The 13,677-nt window shown below is 53.8% G+C and overlaps 5 protein-coding genes and 1 non-coding gene across 6 annotated transcripts; 3 read left to right on the forward strand and 3 right to left on the reverse strand.

Annotated features, from left to right (window-relative positions):
• Positions 1-383: 383 nt before the first annotated feature.
• Positions 384-1,901, forward strand: BDP55DRAFT_657173 (DNA repair protein rhp51). The gene is made up of 3 exons (XM_060574397.1): positions 384-598; positions 658-805; positions 862-1,901. Exons 1-3 carry the CDS (start codon positions 509-511, stop codon positions 1,671-1,673), a joined length of 1,050 nt encoding a protein of 349 aa, XP_060431913.1. The 5' UTR covers positions 384-508; the 3' UTR covers positions 1,674-1,901.
• BDP55DRAFT_657176 (nucleoporin Nup120/160-domain-containing protein) lies at positions 1,902-6,122 on the forward strand. The gene is made up of 3 exons (XM_060574398.1): positions 1,902-2,856; positions 2,913-4,970; positions 5,023-6,122. The coding sequence occupies exons 1-3, from the start codon at positions 2,214-2,216 to the stop codon at positions 5,859-5,861; spliced, it is 3,540 nt and encodes a 1,179-aa protein (XP_060431914.1). The 5' UTR covers positions 1,902-2,213; the 3' UTR covers positions 5,862-6,122.
• On the reverse strand, positions 6,123-7,894 carry BDP55DRAFT_606562 (vacuolar protein sorting-associated protein 26). Its single transcript, XM_060571114.1, has 4 exons — positions 7,278-7,894; positions 6,743-7,215; positions 6,540-6,681; positions 6,123-6,469 (listed from the first exon to the last, which is right to left on the reverse strand). Exons 1-4 carry the CDS (start codon positions 7,492-7,494, stop codon positions 6,336-6,338), a joined length of 966 nt encoding a protein of 321 aa, XP_060431915.1. The 5' UTR covers positions 7,495-7,894; the 3' UTR covers positions 6,123-6,335.
• Positions 7,895-8,164: 270 nt separating this feature from the next.
• Positions 8,165-9,352, forward strand: BDP55DRAFT_548089 (ribosomal protein L6; the record flags this gene model as incomplete). The annotated part of the gene is made up of 4 exons (XM_060568809.1): positions 8,165-8,210; positions 8,601-8,648; positions 8,807-9,062; positions 9,121-9,352. The coding sequence occupies 4 exons, from the start codon at positions 8,165-8,167 to the stop codon at positions 9,350-9,352; spliced, it is 582 nt and encodes a 193-aa protein (XP_060431916.1).
• An 802-nt stretch (positions 9,353-10,154) lies between these two features.
• On the reverse strand, positions 10,155-10,273 carry BDP55DRAFT_t115. Its single transcript has one exon. It is a non-coding gene; the product is annotated as a tRNA-Arg (tRNA).
• Positions 10,274-11,114: 841 nt separating this feature from the next.
• BDP55DRAFT_61269 (uncharacterized protein) lies at positions 11,115-12,805 on the reverse strand. Its single transcript, XM_060571209.1, has one exon. It carries the CDS (start codon positions 12,377-12,379, stop codon positions 11,189-11,191), a length of 1,191 nt encoding a protein of 396 aa, XP_060431917.1. The 5' UTR covers positions 12,380-12,805; the 3' UTR covers positions 11,115-11,188.
• Positions 12,806-13,677: the final 872 nt, after the last annotated feature.

Raw genomic sequence — 13,677 nt, forward strand, 5'->3', positions numbered from 1 at the left:
GATTGTGACGGTCTGAGCTAGGAGTTGTAACACCTACCTATATGTGCTATTACCAGCTGTTGAAAGCAAAGACCACTGATTCGAACAGTGGCTCAAGGCGAGTTCTCAACCGAGTTCTGACATTTGAAGACTGCGACAGACCTGCGAATACCTTATTGTGAGGATGTTATGGAGAATTGCCGCGCTGCTCACCTGGGGATGTCTTTGATGAGTATGAGGGAAGCATCAAGCGTCTTAGTAAGGTAGGTTGACGCTAACTCCAGGCACACGGTGGGGCCGACCGGCTGCTTAATTGCTGCACGTGATTTGGCGTATTTTCCTCCCACTCGGTCGCCACCACCAGTCATCCCCGACGCGTCTTAAGAGCCCATGCTCGCCCACCATCAACAATTCCGTAATTGTGTGAACACCCAACCCGCTTCCTGACGTTCGACTTCGCGCGCAGAACTGCTGTATCTACCCACGTGTAATATAAGCTCTACATCACGATCATACGTTCACGAGCACAATGGCCGACGCTGACGGCTATGACGAGGGCCATGGCGATGAGAGCGGCATGACCGGGCCCGGCGCGCCCACGCCACTCACTGCGCTCGAGGTAAGTCTTGCATGGACATTTTGCGTCGCTTTTTGTATGCTAATGAACACTACTAAAAGGGAGTTGCCGGCTTGACGAAGCGCGATATCCAAATGGTCGTCGACGGCGGCTTCAACACCGTAGAATCAGTAGCATATACCCCGCGCCGCATGCTGGAACAGATCAAAGGCATCTCGGAACAAAAGGCAACCAAGATTCTCGCTGAAGGTATGTGACTGCAACCAAGACTTTTCACGCGTATTTTTCTGACAGAAGAAAACCAGCCTCGAAACTCGTGCCAATGGGCTTCACGACTGCCACCGAGATGCATCAACGCCGCAGCGAGCTCATCTCTATCACAACTGGCTCCAAGCAGCTGGATACACTTCTCGCCGGCGGTATCGAGACCGGATCGGTGACCGAGCTGTTTGGAGAGTTTCGTACGGGAAAGAGTCAGATTTGTCACACTCTTGCTGTGACATGCCAATTGCCCTTTGACATGGGCGGTGGCGAGGGCAAGTGTCTGTACATCGATACTGAGGGTACATTCCGTCCCGTTCGACTGCTGGCCGTCGCCAACAGGTTTGGTCTCTCTGGAGAAGAGGTTCTCGACAACGTGGCATATGCTCGCGCCTACAATTCAGACCATCAACTTCAGCTCCTCCAACAGGCTGGTGCCATGATGTGCGAGACTCGATTCTCGCTCCTCATTGTGGACAGTGCGACGGCGCTTTACAGAACCGATTTCTTGGGCCGAGGTGAACTCTCTTCGAGACAAACTCACTTGGCCAAGTTTATGCGCACGCTTCAGCGTCTCGCTGACGAGTTTGGCATTGCTGTTGTCATCACCAACCAAGTCGTCGCACAGGTTGATGGTGGACCGAGTGCCATGTTCAACCCTGACCCGAAGAAGCCAATTGGCGGTAACATCATTGCCCATGCAAGTACCACGAGAATCAGCTTGAGGAAGGGTCGAGGCGAGACTCGTGTCGCCAAGATCTACGACAGCCCCTGTTTGCCAGAGAGTGACTGTCTGTTTGCGATCAACGAGGATGGCATTGGCGACCCGAGCCCCAAGGACCTGGAGAAGGACTAGAAAAGGGATTTTGGTGCGGGATAACTGGACGAGAGTAGATGTGATGGTGTTATGCGCATATGAGTGAGCTTTGATACACCCCGGTTGGGAAAGATGGCATGCATTGGTGCTGGCGTTGGGCGGTAATCGTTACACTGGAGTTGTGGTATCTCTGTTAAAGCATTTGCTAGAAACGTAATGAATCAAAGTACCTTCGGAATGATAGGAAACTGCCATGAATAAGTAGCCAAAGATATATCATCGTCTGCTTTTCTGTAACTACCTTATTTCACCATACCCCAGCTGAACTTCATAGTGTTGTACAGTGTCTTGTCCATCGTTCGCACTCAAGACACTGTACCAAGCTGGTTGCTGTTTTTGGATTAGCCCCACCGGGCGCGTTGGAGCCTTCAAACTGGAAATTCCATCAACTCAATCGCGACGAACTTTTTGCTGCCACAGATTGCTTTATGCGCCGAGCCCGACCCGCGACTCTCGCGGCCTCTTCCTCTTTCTTATTTACGGCGTTTGAGGTCTTTGCATGTTAGGGGCAAATCGAAAATGGATTCCGCAGACACCCAATACCTATACCGAGAGACTCGTCTCAATCTCGAACCGGCCTCCGCCTCGTCCATCGTCAACATCCGTGTCCCCTCGCTGACGTCGAACGGGAGGGGCGCGACCCGCAAGCTCACATCCGGCGACAAAAACATCAGCGAAGACGAAGTCAACTTTCGGCTCAAGAACCTTGCTCCCGCTTCGTCGGTCTACCACCGCAAATGGCACGATGCACCGCGGAGCTTCCTCTGGAGGCTGTTGGATGACGGCCTCGTCTTGAGCCTGCGAGTCGTCGACACCTGCCGACACGAGAAGACGGTCGATGCGCCGCTGATCCTTAACTTCCGATTCACGGTCCCGATTCAATCGTCCTGTGTCGCTTTCGCCGACCCCCGAGAACATGATGCGCTGTCCATGTTCGTCCTCGACGAGGCCAACTGCCTATACTCCTTCACTCTCCGCCCCGACTTCTTCAGGAAGCGCTCCGCCATCGAGGCCGGCCCGGGAGATGCTTGCAAGGTGTATCAGCCACAGGTCTTTGGCTTCAAGCACCCGCATCGCATGGTTGCCGCGAGCACCGACCAGATTGTTATTTCTCTGCACGACGGCGGACTGGTGAGGTTGGACCGGAATAAGACACAGGATTGTATGTCACCCCTTGACCGCTGCCGCAATAAAGATCCACGACTAACTTGTGTATAGCGACGAGCAACCCCTGGAAGGAGACGATCTACAATTCACAAGGCTGGGCGCAGGGCATTCGCAGCTACCTCCCATTCCAGCAGAACCAGTCTATCCGATACCGCAACATTCACATGGACGCCAGCGCGGCGACGTCGATACAGGTCACGAACCTGGGCCTTGATGATGCGGCGTTCCTATTCACAGTCTGTCTCGACCACAGAATGCGCATCTGGAACCTGCGGACAGGCCAGATCTTGTTCACAGGCGACATACTGAACTCTGACCGCAACCCGCAAGAAGTCGGCAAGTGGCAGATTGAGCCTACACAGACAAATTTGTTACAGCTCGTCGGTGATGGAACAGGCAACCGGATGTGCGCCACGTATTCGCCCATTGGGGCCGGAGAGTTCAAGTTCTGGAACATAAAGGCCCGCGACAGCGACACCGTCTACGTGGAGGATGCGTTCCCTGATATTCACCTTACCCCATCGTCACCATCGCTTTCAGATGTGTGGACCCTGGCGGACTTCGTCCTTTCGAACCTTGCCGATGGTGGGATTCAGCTGTGGACACTGTGGAAGAACAACATGACCTACAGAGTCCAGCAGCTGGATCTGAACAGAGACAACATCGCCGAGTCATGGGAAAGCGAATGGGCGTCAGTTCACATCGACACAAGTTATCCTACCGCGCCGACGTCTGCATCCTCAGATCCTACAGACCCGACGGAGAAGTGGTTAGATCTCATTCTTGCCCCTGGCCGCTTTACCAAAGCAACCCTCGAGACAGCTCTTTCCATATACGAAAAGGGGCTTTACTCCCAAAAGGAGGGCAGCTCGAAGAATCAGCATAAGGGCTTGGCAGAGTCCATCTGCTCAGTTCTTGCCTCAACAGCATCCTTGGACCGGAACTCGGCTGGTGGTATGGATTATGAGCAGTTCCGTGCTAGTAGCGAGACCCAGTGGAGGAGATTTTACCGCCTTCTGATCGAGTTGGACAAGCAACGTGGCGAGGCAGTTGCTTTGGTCCTCGACGCCGATTCCGACATGACGTGGGTTGTGTGCGCCGATGCAATCTCAGCCATCAGAGAATGCAGCTCATTGGAGCGGCTGTACTACAACCTCTCGCGACCAGATGAGGCATCAGAGAGAATAGCAAATCTTGTGTCGACGGGCGTTGGTTTCCTCGACGCCATTTCCGACAGCATACAGCAGGTCTGCACTGCCGCCCTGCGACCTGAAATTTACGAGGAGACCCCTCGAACGGATTATGAACGACTCCAATACCTCTTTGACACCACCGCTCTGTGGCGCACCGTTAGTGACGAAGACTGCGCACAGGTCGTTGAGAGTCTAGGACAGTCTTATACCGGTGTTACGATGGATCTTTACGAAAGCCTGACTGGCTTGATCGCAGCTACAGAAGACTCTGGCAGCCGCAAGGCTCGTCAGCCGCTGACTGACTTTGGAAGGAAGCTCATCGTCAAGGCTGTTCAGGAGACGATTGATCTGCAATGGAACATCATCTTCAGCCAGGTCTTGCTTCTGGTACATATGGAGTTCGATTGGGATCAAGAGGAGGACATGCTTTCGAAACGAATTGACGTTGGTGCTGTGTTCAGACAATTCCTCGAGTCACTTCGTCGGTTAGAGCTGCTTCGATGGCTTTCCAAGACTGAAATCACTGTTCCCTTTGGCAACAAGAACGAGCGCAACGATTCTTTCTCAGGCTCGCCCAGCACCACAAAAAGGACTGCAGAAGAGACGCAGACGGTCACCGCGTTGGAAGGCAATGTCGGTCATCTTCTCGGCTTCGTCGACGGCAGAAACGAGCCTCTGGCTACGAGTATCACAGATATCGTCACGGATCTCTGTGCTTCCAACAGCGATATCGAGGTGTCACCTACTCTGATCCAATGCTCCCTCATCAGAAGGGAGCGGGCCGATCTTGCTCTTGAACTCACCCCCTACTGCGCGCAAACGCCATTCGCCATCTATATCCAGGGCCGTGTATTCCTTGCCCTGAAAGACTTTGCTTCGGCCGCCTTCCACTTCCGTAAAGCGGCGATAGGCATGGGTAAGTTGACTTCGCTCTCGCTGTGAGGAAACCAAACTAACGTTGGTGAAAGGTGTTGAAGATGTAGATGTCGACCGACACAGTAGCGGGCTGCTTGACGATACCGAGTGGAACCTGCTCAACAAGGGCCCGGCTAGGTACCACTGCCACGCCGTCGCTCTGTTCGAGAAGGCCAAGGCATACTCCTATGTGATCGAATTCGCCGGACTGGCAATCCAGTACTCACACGCCAGCCCAGAGGCTGCCCTGGTCAGAAGCGAGATGCTTAGCCGACAGTTCAACGCGGCGACGGTACTCTCACGCTTCGACGTCGCCCATGCCAGCCTACTGGCCATGAAGGATAAAGCGATGCAGCTCTCCTCTCTTCGGAAGCTCGTCGACAAGATGTGCGAATCTTACCACAACAGCGAACTCATGTCGCTGCCGTTCCCGGGCCTACAAGACTCGATTGACGACATTTTGGCACAACGGTGCAAGGCGACCATGGATGTCCTGAGCGGCATCCCCTACCACCAGATCCTCTACTCTTGGAGGATCAAACACAACGACTATCGCGGCGCCGCCACGGTGCTGCTCGACCGCATCCAGAAGCTGCGGCACGCTGGCGAGGGCGACAAGCTCATTGGCGAAGACATTCTCGACACGGCGGTCACGAAGCAGTATCTGCTGCTCATCAACGCCCTCAGCTGTGTCGATCCGAAGCAGGCGTGGATCTTTTCCGAGGAGTTGCCGCCTCCCAATGCGAAGGAGTCGACGACCTTCCAGGGCAAGCGCAAGGTTGTCACGTTGCCGGACCTGCGCAAGCAATATCAGGACGAACTTGACCGGATCGCCGCCATTCAGAACAATCAGTTCGGATTCGAGGCTGACGATGTAATGGACATTTTGTAAATGGATGAAATGAGCAAGTGACAAGATCAAAAGAACAGAAAAAAAGGGGGCATTGCGGGCCTAGAGGGGCGAGTTGCAGTAGGGGGATGTGGTTACTTCGCAGGGGATGAAGAGCATGTGTACAAGTAATCAAGAACGCGATCCTGGACCACACAAGAATGATCCAGGACAACCAGATACCTCACGAATTGCATGGATTGGGTTTTGTTTTTCGTTAGTCGGCTAAGGTAGAAGATGAAGAAGAAGAAGAAGAAGAATTTCATTGTTTGTGTATCAGTGCAGCAGACCCCAGCTTTGTTTACCCCAAACGCCGTGACCTATGCTTAAAACTACGTGGGACGGTTCTTGACGAGGACTTTTTTCCCCCTCATTTGGCAGCAGCCACATCATACATAATAACCTCCCCCGTTTCCTTCCCCTTTATTCATCAACAGCTCATTACTTGTAAACCATAGCGTCATTCTTCAGATACTTCTATGCCTGAACAGACTGACCCATCAACTTTGGGTTCTCGGGGGCGGCGGCCATGATCATGTTAGGACCGGCGGCGGCATCGGGGGCTTGGCGGTAGAGGATGATTTCCGACTGCTTGAAATACCGCCGCGCATCTGGAGATCTGTTATTAGCTTACTTTGATTCGACTAGAGAAATGACCATGCATGGGGGGTTGTGACTTACCTTCGTCGATGAGCACAAGACTGAGGTAGTACCGGGTGGAGAACTTCTTGTTCACGTCCCGGAACGTGGGCGTCAGGTCGAAGCCGCCGAGGAAGAGGCGGATGGGGATCGTCTCTCCTCTCGAAGGCGAGCCGTCCATGATCTTGTGCCGAGAGTCAGTACGCGTGATATTTGGAACGGAGCATTACGGGGGGCAAACTCACCTCGAACCGCACCAGGGTCTCGCTCTCATTATACTGGTTCGGCGCGGCGCCCGTCGTCTCCCTCCGGATGATGGACAGCTCCATGTGTTTTATCTTGAGCCGGACGAGCAAGAAGTATATGCGCCCGACGATGACGTCCTTTAGGTGGTATTTGGATTTGGAGTACTCAAACTCAATGTGGAGGCAGTCCTCGATGCCGACGTCCATCTTGATGGACGAGTTCATCTCGGGGGGTATGCGGTACGAGTAAACCCAAATATCCTTTTCGCGGATGACGTCGGCCATGCGGCGGGAGACGGTGACGCGGACAAAGTAGCGCAGCTTGACATTGATGCCGTTGTACGACTCGTACTGCTTCTCGACGTTTTTGAAGTTGAAGTCGAACGTCTGCGGGTGCTGCAGCTCGCCCGGGGCCGCGAGCTCCTGGACGAGGGAGAGGAATTCGTAATGGTTTCCGCGGTCAAAGAACATTTCTGCGCGAGGAACATTGTCAGGATAGAGGCAAGCGAGGAAGTGGGAGCTCTGGGAAACTCACCTATCGTGCCGATGAATTGGACCTTAATGCCGGTGTGTTCTAGTCGCTTGCCGTCCTTGGGTCTGATGGTGACGGCGCCCTTGACGGACTCGCCGTCCATGTACAGTGGGGCCTTCTCGCGACGGTTCTTGTCGAGCTTGACATCGACCATGGACCGCTCGTCGGCGTCCTCTAGCACAATGTCGATGTCGACGGGGGTTGAGAAGAAGTACGACATGTTGGCTTATGCGGGGGAATGCCCGGATCTCGCGCGACTGTGTCGTTTCGATGCTCGGATATAAAGGGGAAAGGGGATCCACGGTCCCAATGGCTAATTATCGTTCGCCCGTCGACGCTGGAAGTTAAAAGATTAAGTCGGATTGATATCGAGGCGTCGGAGAAGGGGGTGTCGCGGAGCTTCAAGGCTGACGTATCTGTATCTGTACGTGCACTGGCTCGGCTTGCGCTGCTCCAGTTGCGCCAGCCCAGCTATCGAGAGTGGGCAGCAATTGGAGCTGTAGGGAATGGATCCCCCCATTGGCTGACATCGACACGTGACTGGACCAGGCAGACATCTTCAGTGATTGCGGCTGGTGCATCCGAATCTGTGGCTGAAGCTCAGCGGCCGTGTTCCGGACGGTCCAGGTCTTTCCTACTCCACCAGCTCCGGGAAGCCGGGCGGCCGACCAGAAATCCAATCACGCACAGACCATGGCTTTTGCCCTCACGTGCACCCAAGCCCTCGCTAGAACTTTTGCACCCCACACCCGAAAATTGAATCGCGACTGCCAGACTCCCCGACTTTGGAACTTTTTTGAAAGTTGAAGAATTGTCCCTCATCGCCCAACGAACGACCAGTCGCCCAGTAGATCGCCCAGCCGACAGCCCTCCTCCCCCCCGACGTCAAGATGAGATACATCCACTCCCAAGAGAGCCTGACGGTTCCCGAGAATGGTATGTGAAGCAATGCCGTCGTCGTCGTCTTCTTGACGATCGAGAGAGCACACAAAAATCACCGAAAAACTCCTCCCCCACGATGCGGCCCCCTGCGAGCTCCGCCGGGTTTTGAACTTCACGATACTATGTAACCTATCTGTCGCCATTCGCCCTTCGAGTCTCTCGCCCTTCCTCTGTCATGGTCGCAACCTCGATGCCGATGGCAACAAGGTCGCTGGCGCAAAAGTACAACACATACATCACAAATGGCAGAGGGATTGGGGAGGCTTGAGGCGGACAAAGCAACATTTGGGTTTTTGGGTTGAAGAGTTTTAGACTGTGGATGAGCTCGAAAGGAGCAGTAGTGGCAGGCAATCGAATGCATGCTGACTTGGATTCTCCAAACAGTCAAGGTTCACATCAAGTCCCGCATCGTCACCGTTGAGGGCCCCCGTGGTAAGTACAGCACTCCCCTCTCCTTCCGGTCGCGATTTCGTCTCCAACGTATCGCGAACGACCGTCCCCAATGTCCGTAGTCAGCGCAAGCAGAGCGCAACGGCTGCGGTGAGGCAGGGACCCCTCATCAAGTCAATATGGCTAACACCCGTCGCCAGGCAAGCTCGTGAAGGACCTGTCCCACTTGGCTGTCAACTTCTCCCAGCCGGTTAAGGGCACCATCAACATTGAGATCCACCACGGCTCAAGAAAGAACGTTGCCACCCTCCGCACCGTCCGCACCCTCATCAACAACCTGATCGTCGGTGTCACCAAGGGCTTCAAGTACAAGATGCGCTACGTCTACGCCCATTTCCCCATCAACGTCAACCTGGAGAAGGACTCCGAGACTGGTCTGTGGGAGGTCGAGATCCGGTATGTCGCAATCTCTCTGTACAGGTCAAGAACAACAAAGCTAACATGTTCACCTCAGCAACTTCATTGGCGAGAAGCTCGTCCGCAAGGTCATCATGCGCGAGGGCGTCGACGTCGAGGTCTCCAAGGCCCAGAAGGACGAGCTCGTCCTCTTCGGCAACTCCCTCGAGGCTGTCTCTCAGTCCGCTGCCGATATCCAGCAGATCTGCAAGGTCCGCAACAAGGATATCCGTAAGTTCTTGGACGGCATGTACGTCTCTGAGAAGGGCAACGTTGAGGAGGAGTCTTAAATGCACTTTTTTCCCACAATCAAACGTACAAATCCCTCTCGATGATATCAAACAAAAACGAAGGTATTGATTGATGTATGAGCCGGAGGAGGGGAGCAACACCAAACAAAAAGGGTCAAAACAGGTCAATGTTTTTCGAGGCAAATGCAAAAATCAAAATGGGGTTTCTGGGTCTTACACACACAACTGGCGTGGCCGGGGTTCCAATTTTACTTTGCATCGTGTAGCGCAGGGCTACCATGAATCTCATCAAAAGTCAAGAAGACATTTCCTGCTCTCTCTCCGAGCGGCTTATCCCAACAACACCTTATTATATACCCCACGCATGAGAAATTCTTCATGGTGAAATGATACCCACTTCAACTTGTCAAAACGTCCCTCTAATGTCTGCCGTGTGAATGTCAATTCCTGGACATGGCCGGAGGCAATCCAACTTCGACTTTTTACAATCTCTGCGTGTGTATGTCGGGGGAAAATGGAGCTATCGTAACAGCTGGCCGAAATTTCCAGACCATTACTCGCCATTCCCAAATTCATGATAGTAAATTTGATCACCAAAGTTCCTCAAAGTAGACGATCAACTCCTCTCCCTCACTCAGTAAACATTTCAAACGCGGTGGGCACATCACAAAATTTCCCCGACGAGGATTCCTCAGTCGACGTTACTTCACACATGACAACTATTCCCCTCTCATCTTTGAGCAATTAACTCAACGACCTACAACGACTTGGTTCACATAAGACTCGATATGACAGGGACGTTCAAAAAGGCATCAAACATCTCCCAACCCCCCAAAAAGGATGACCAGCCTGGGGGTCGAACCCAGAATCTCCTGATACTTTGTCAACGTTTTCCTCGCCCTAGACGAACGAGGGTAAACGCAATCGTAGTCAGACGCCTTGCCATTGGGCCAACCGGCCACTAGTGAAAGTGGGAGTCTGACAGAAAGCAGAGCAGAATCCGCTCTGTGTTGGCACATGGCATGCCAAAGAAAACTCTTTCACAAAGGCCCCCCGAAGGTGGAGTACTCGCAACGGCAACTTGAACTTGGACTTACATAGACCCGACACGCACACACGCAGAGACAGACGCATCAGACGGCTCAAACTCGGAAACACAGAGCGCACATGGAAAACTCGGTTTGTTCGGTGCATGATCAAAACGCTCATGCTGTGCGCAAGCGCCGCGTGTTCATCTCAACTCGTCGACTCTTGCACGGTTTCCCCGAGAAAGCTTCAGCATTGTGGCTGCAGTATACAAGTGAGCTTGAATCAACAACACAATATCGACAGCACGGCAGTGAACAAATTTGTAGTAAGTACGGATACTCCGTAGGTTCGGTCGAAGATTTGGTTTCCATTCCAATGCATTAAGTGCGTCGAGAAGTTTCGTCTATGCCATCAAATCGTCCTGAACATCGAACATGCTATGCGGGTTTGGGGGATGGGTAGACAAAGTGAGCCACGCCAAGGAAAATGAAGTAGGAAACGCTCAAATGTCCAAAGAGATGATCCTCCTCCCGTTCCACATCTCGTCGTCATTTCCAAGCCTCCTCTCTTCGTCACACTCCACCCAGTTTTCATATCTCTCGTCAATCTTTCATTTCCCCCTTCGTCGCCGAATGTCTCGTCTCTCGTGCCTTGTAGTATCTCATCGCCGTGCTTTCAAAAGCTCGGCGGGATTATGATTTCCTCCTTTAACGCCAAAAGAAAAATAGAAAGCAATATTACCAATTTTATGTACGATCAAAGCATGTTCGGGGCTTCAGCCGTCTTGTAGAGAAGGCGGCCAACAGCATATGCAAGTCAACCGAGGTTGAGAAAGAACTTCGGGTGCTACCTCCGTGAGTGACGCGTCGTGTGTGTGCCGCGTGTGTGGCCGGTGCGGTGAGTTCTTCCACCCGAGCTAGAGCTGCCTAGGTAGGACGTCAGATCCGATCGATCCCGAGAATCCCTTGACAACTCACTGGGACTTGTCCCCGTGTACGAGTAGTACGAGTCGGTGTAGCTTGACCGAGGCTTGGCCTTTGGCTTGTCCTTCTTCAGGTTCAGAAGCGCCAGCATGGTCGCTGCGGCGGCTCCCAGGCCCAACCACTTGGCACCTTCCTTCTTCTCTTCCTTGCGACGGGCAGCCGGGGCGGGACGGCCGCCGCCCGCGAACCAGCCGCCGTGAGAGGGGCGACCGGAGTGGGCCGAGGGCATGCGGCTACCGTGACGCGAGTATCTCTCCTCAACAACCTCAACTCGTTCGCGGCTGTGCTCCTTCTTCTTCTTGCCGCCAAAGATGAGACCCCACAGACCGCGGGCGATGCAGCAGAAGCAGAGCAGCATCAGAAGACCGAGACCTGCAAGCGTGCCGATGACAATACCAGCGATGGCGCCGCCGCTCAATCCTCCGCCAGTGCCCTCGTCGGTGATGGGCACGACTGTGCCAGTGCTGGTTGCAGAGGCAGCGGTGCCGGTGGCTCTGGTGCTCGTGATACGGTAGGGAGCGGAGTACTGGGTGGTAATTGTCTGGCCTCCCGATGTGATTGTGGTGACACCTCCGCCCCAGCCATCGCGCTGAGCGCATTGCCCCGAGTAGGCACAGTACTGGTAGTTGGCGCAGCAAATGCTGCCACAGGCCGTCTCTCCATCACTCTGAGGGACACAGGTGGCCCCCGTGCCTCCTCCGGCTGCCGTTGTTGTTGCAGCAGGCCAGTTTGTTGAAATCGTGCTGGTAAAGGTATTCGTCTCAGTCCATGTCGTGGTGTAAATGCCGTAGCCTCCACCTCCGCTTACGGTGCTGCAGCCAGCGATGTTATTCACGGTGTAACACTGCTCTCCAGATCCACAGCAGTACTGGGAGTCGGCTCCGCAACGCTGAACGCAATCGCGCTTCATAAACTGGTCGCCAAGGTTGTAGAAGAGGTTGTTTGCGATATTTTGGAGAGGATATGGGTGGGCGAACACCGGAGTGGGGGCGGACACCAAGAGAAGTAGGCCGGCGACCAGAGGGGCCGCCGCCGACTGCTTGCGCCGTGTCATATTTTTCTCTGGCTGGTTGGTGTCGTCAATTGCCAGGAATGCGCGAGGCCGGGAAAACGGCGAGTTGAGAATGTAAGTCGGCTCTCTCCACAATTGCCAGTCTTGTAAGGTCAATGGGGATGTCGAGAGGTCTTGTCTTGTTTCGTAGCCTCGTGGGCGCCTCAAAGATTGTGAGAGTGAGGAATGTTGCAGCGGTAGAATGAGGTATTAATGGTTGGCGGGGGACGAGAAGAAGAGGGAGGGTAAGCTGTTGGTATGGTCGAGGTGTGATTGAGTGAGAGGTGTGAGCTGGCCGACCTAGCCTGTTAGTGTGCAGACGTATCGGCAGGGACTGAGAGCTTGGAATGTGGTGTTTCTTGGATTAGATGGAAAGAAGGAACCAAGAAGTCGGGAAGAATGAAACCTGCAGGTAAGTCTGATTTAAGAGAGAGGGAAAAGTTGAGAAGGCGCTGACGGACGGGAGTGTCGTATTACTTGGTTTGGGCAGTGGAATTGTCCTTTTTTTTTTTCTTGGCCGTTGCGCGGGTCGATTCCCAACCTCCTTGGAGTCCAACCTCTTGATTTTGCTGCCGCTGTCACCAGGCGCACCCACACTTCTGACACCCACAATACCACCCTCAAATAATGCAAAGTTCCGCAGGGATCTAGCTTCACCGATTAGTTTCTGGCCAATCTCTGACGAGGGTGATTCTGAAGATTCCTCTTGAGTGTGCGATTCCGTCACACTTGGTGCTTCTTTTTTTGTTCTTGTTCCTGAAGATCGGGCGCCGAGATGTGGTTCCCCCTTCACTTAGACCAAGACACCCGGAACTGACGAGGGTTATAAGTGGCCCAGTGCGGGGAGATGCCTGTATGAGTTGGCAGAAACGGGTCGCTACTCGCTACTTGGGATGGTACGAAGACGTTCGTGACTGGCCCGGCCGAGAGCGCCTGGTTCCCACTTGTTTACCTGCAGGAGTCGGTCCGTCCACTGGACGACAATCGATAGGCAGAGAAAGCCTGTTCCAACTTCCAACAGCAGGGCACTCACGGCAGCAACAGGAGCGATTGTTTGCCCTGCCGTTTGTCACTCCCGCCGGGCCCCGTCAGGTCAGGTACCGTTTCGCAGGCTTGTTTCCTCAGGTCGCAATGGAACCGAGTAACGCAGCTAGCGAGCTCCTTCCTTCCTCCCTTGGCCGGTTGCTAGAAGCAGGCGATCCGGGCTTACTCTTACCAGTTGGTGCCTTGCAATCATTGGTAGGAACACTCGTTAGCCTATCGTGAGCTGCTTCAATGAGATCATGCTCATTTTCGCGCTG

Source organism: Colletotrichum godetiae (genome assembly GCF_030913485.1).
Source record: "Colletotrichum godetiae strain CBS 193.32 chromosome Unknown BDP55scaffold_12, whole genome shotgun sequence".
NCBI classification, from domain to species: domain Eukaryota; kingdom Fungi; phylum Ascomycota; class Sordariomycetes; order Glomerellales; family Glomerellaceae; genus Colletotrichum; species Colletotrichum godetiae.

Bases quoted from the DNA above. Each gene is read 5' to 3' on its own strand.
- BDP55DRAFT_657173 (XM_060574397.1), top strand. From the start codon at position 509: ATGGCCGACGCTGACGGCTATGACGAGGGCCATGGCGATGAGAGCGGC. The intron at 599-657 runs GTAAGTCTTGCA...CACTACTAAAAG, and splicing joins CGCCACTCACTGCGCTCGAG to GGAGTTGCCGGCTTGACGAA. The intron at 806-861 runs GTATGTGACTGC...GAAGAAAACCAG, and splicing joins AACCAAGATTCTCGCTGAAG to CCTCGAAACTCGTGCCAATG.
- BDP55DRAFT_657176 (XM_060574398.1), top strand. From the start codon at position 2,214: ATGGATTCCGCAGACACCCAATACCTATACCGAGAGACTCGTCTCAAT. The intron at 2,857-2,912 runs GTATGTCACCCC...ACTTGTGTATAG, and splicing joins CCGGAATAAGACACAGGATT to CGACGAGCAACCCCTGGAAG. The intron at 4,971-5,022 runs GTAAGTTGACTT...CGTTGGTGAAAG, and splicing joins TAAAGCGGCGATAGGCATGG to GTGTTGAAGATGTAGATGTC.
- BDP55DRAFT_606562 (XM_060571114.1), bottom strand. From the start codon at position 7,494: ATGTCGTACTTCTTCTCAACCCCCGTCGACATCGACATTGTGCTAGAG. The intron at 6,682-6,742 runs GTGAGTTTGCCC...TCTCGGCACAAG, and splicing joins AGACCCTGGTGCGGTTCGAG to ATCATGGACGGCTCGCCTTC. The intron at 6,470-6,539 runs GTAAGTCACAAC...ACAGATCTCCAG, and splicing joins TCTTGTGCTCATCGACGAAG to ATGCGCGGCGGTATTTCAAG.
- BDP55DRAFT_61269 (XM_060571209.1), bottom strand. From the start codon at position 12,379: ATGACACGGCGCAAGCAGTCGGCGGCGGCCCCTCTGGTCGCCGGCCTA.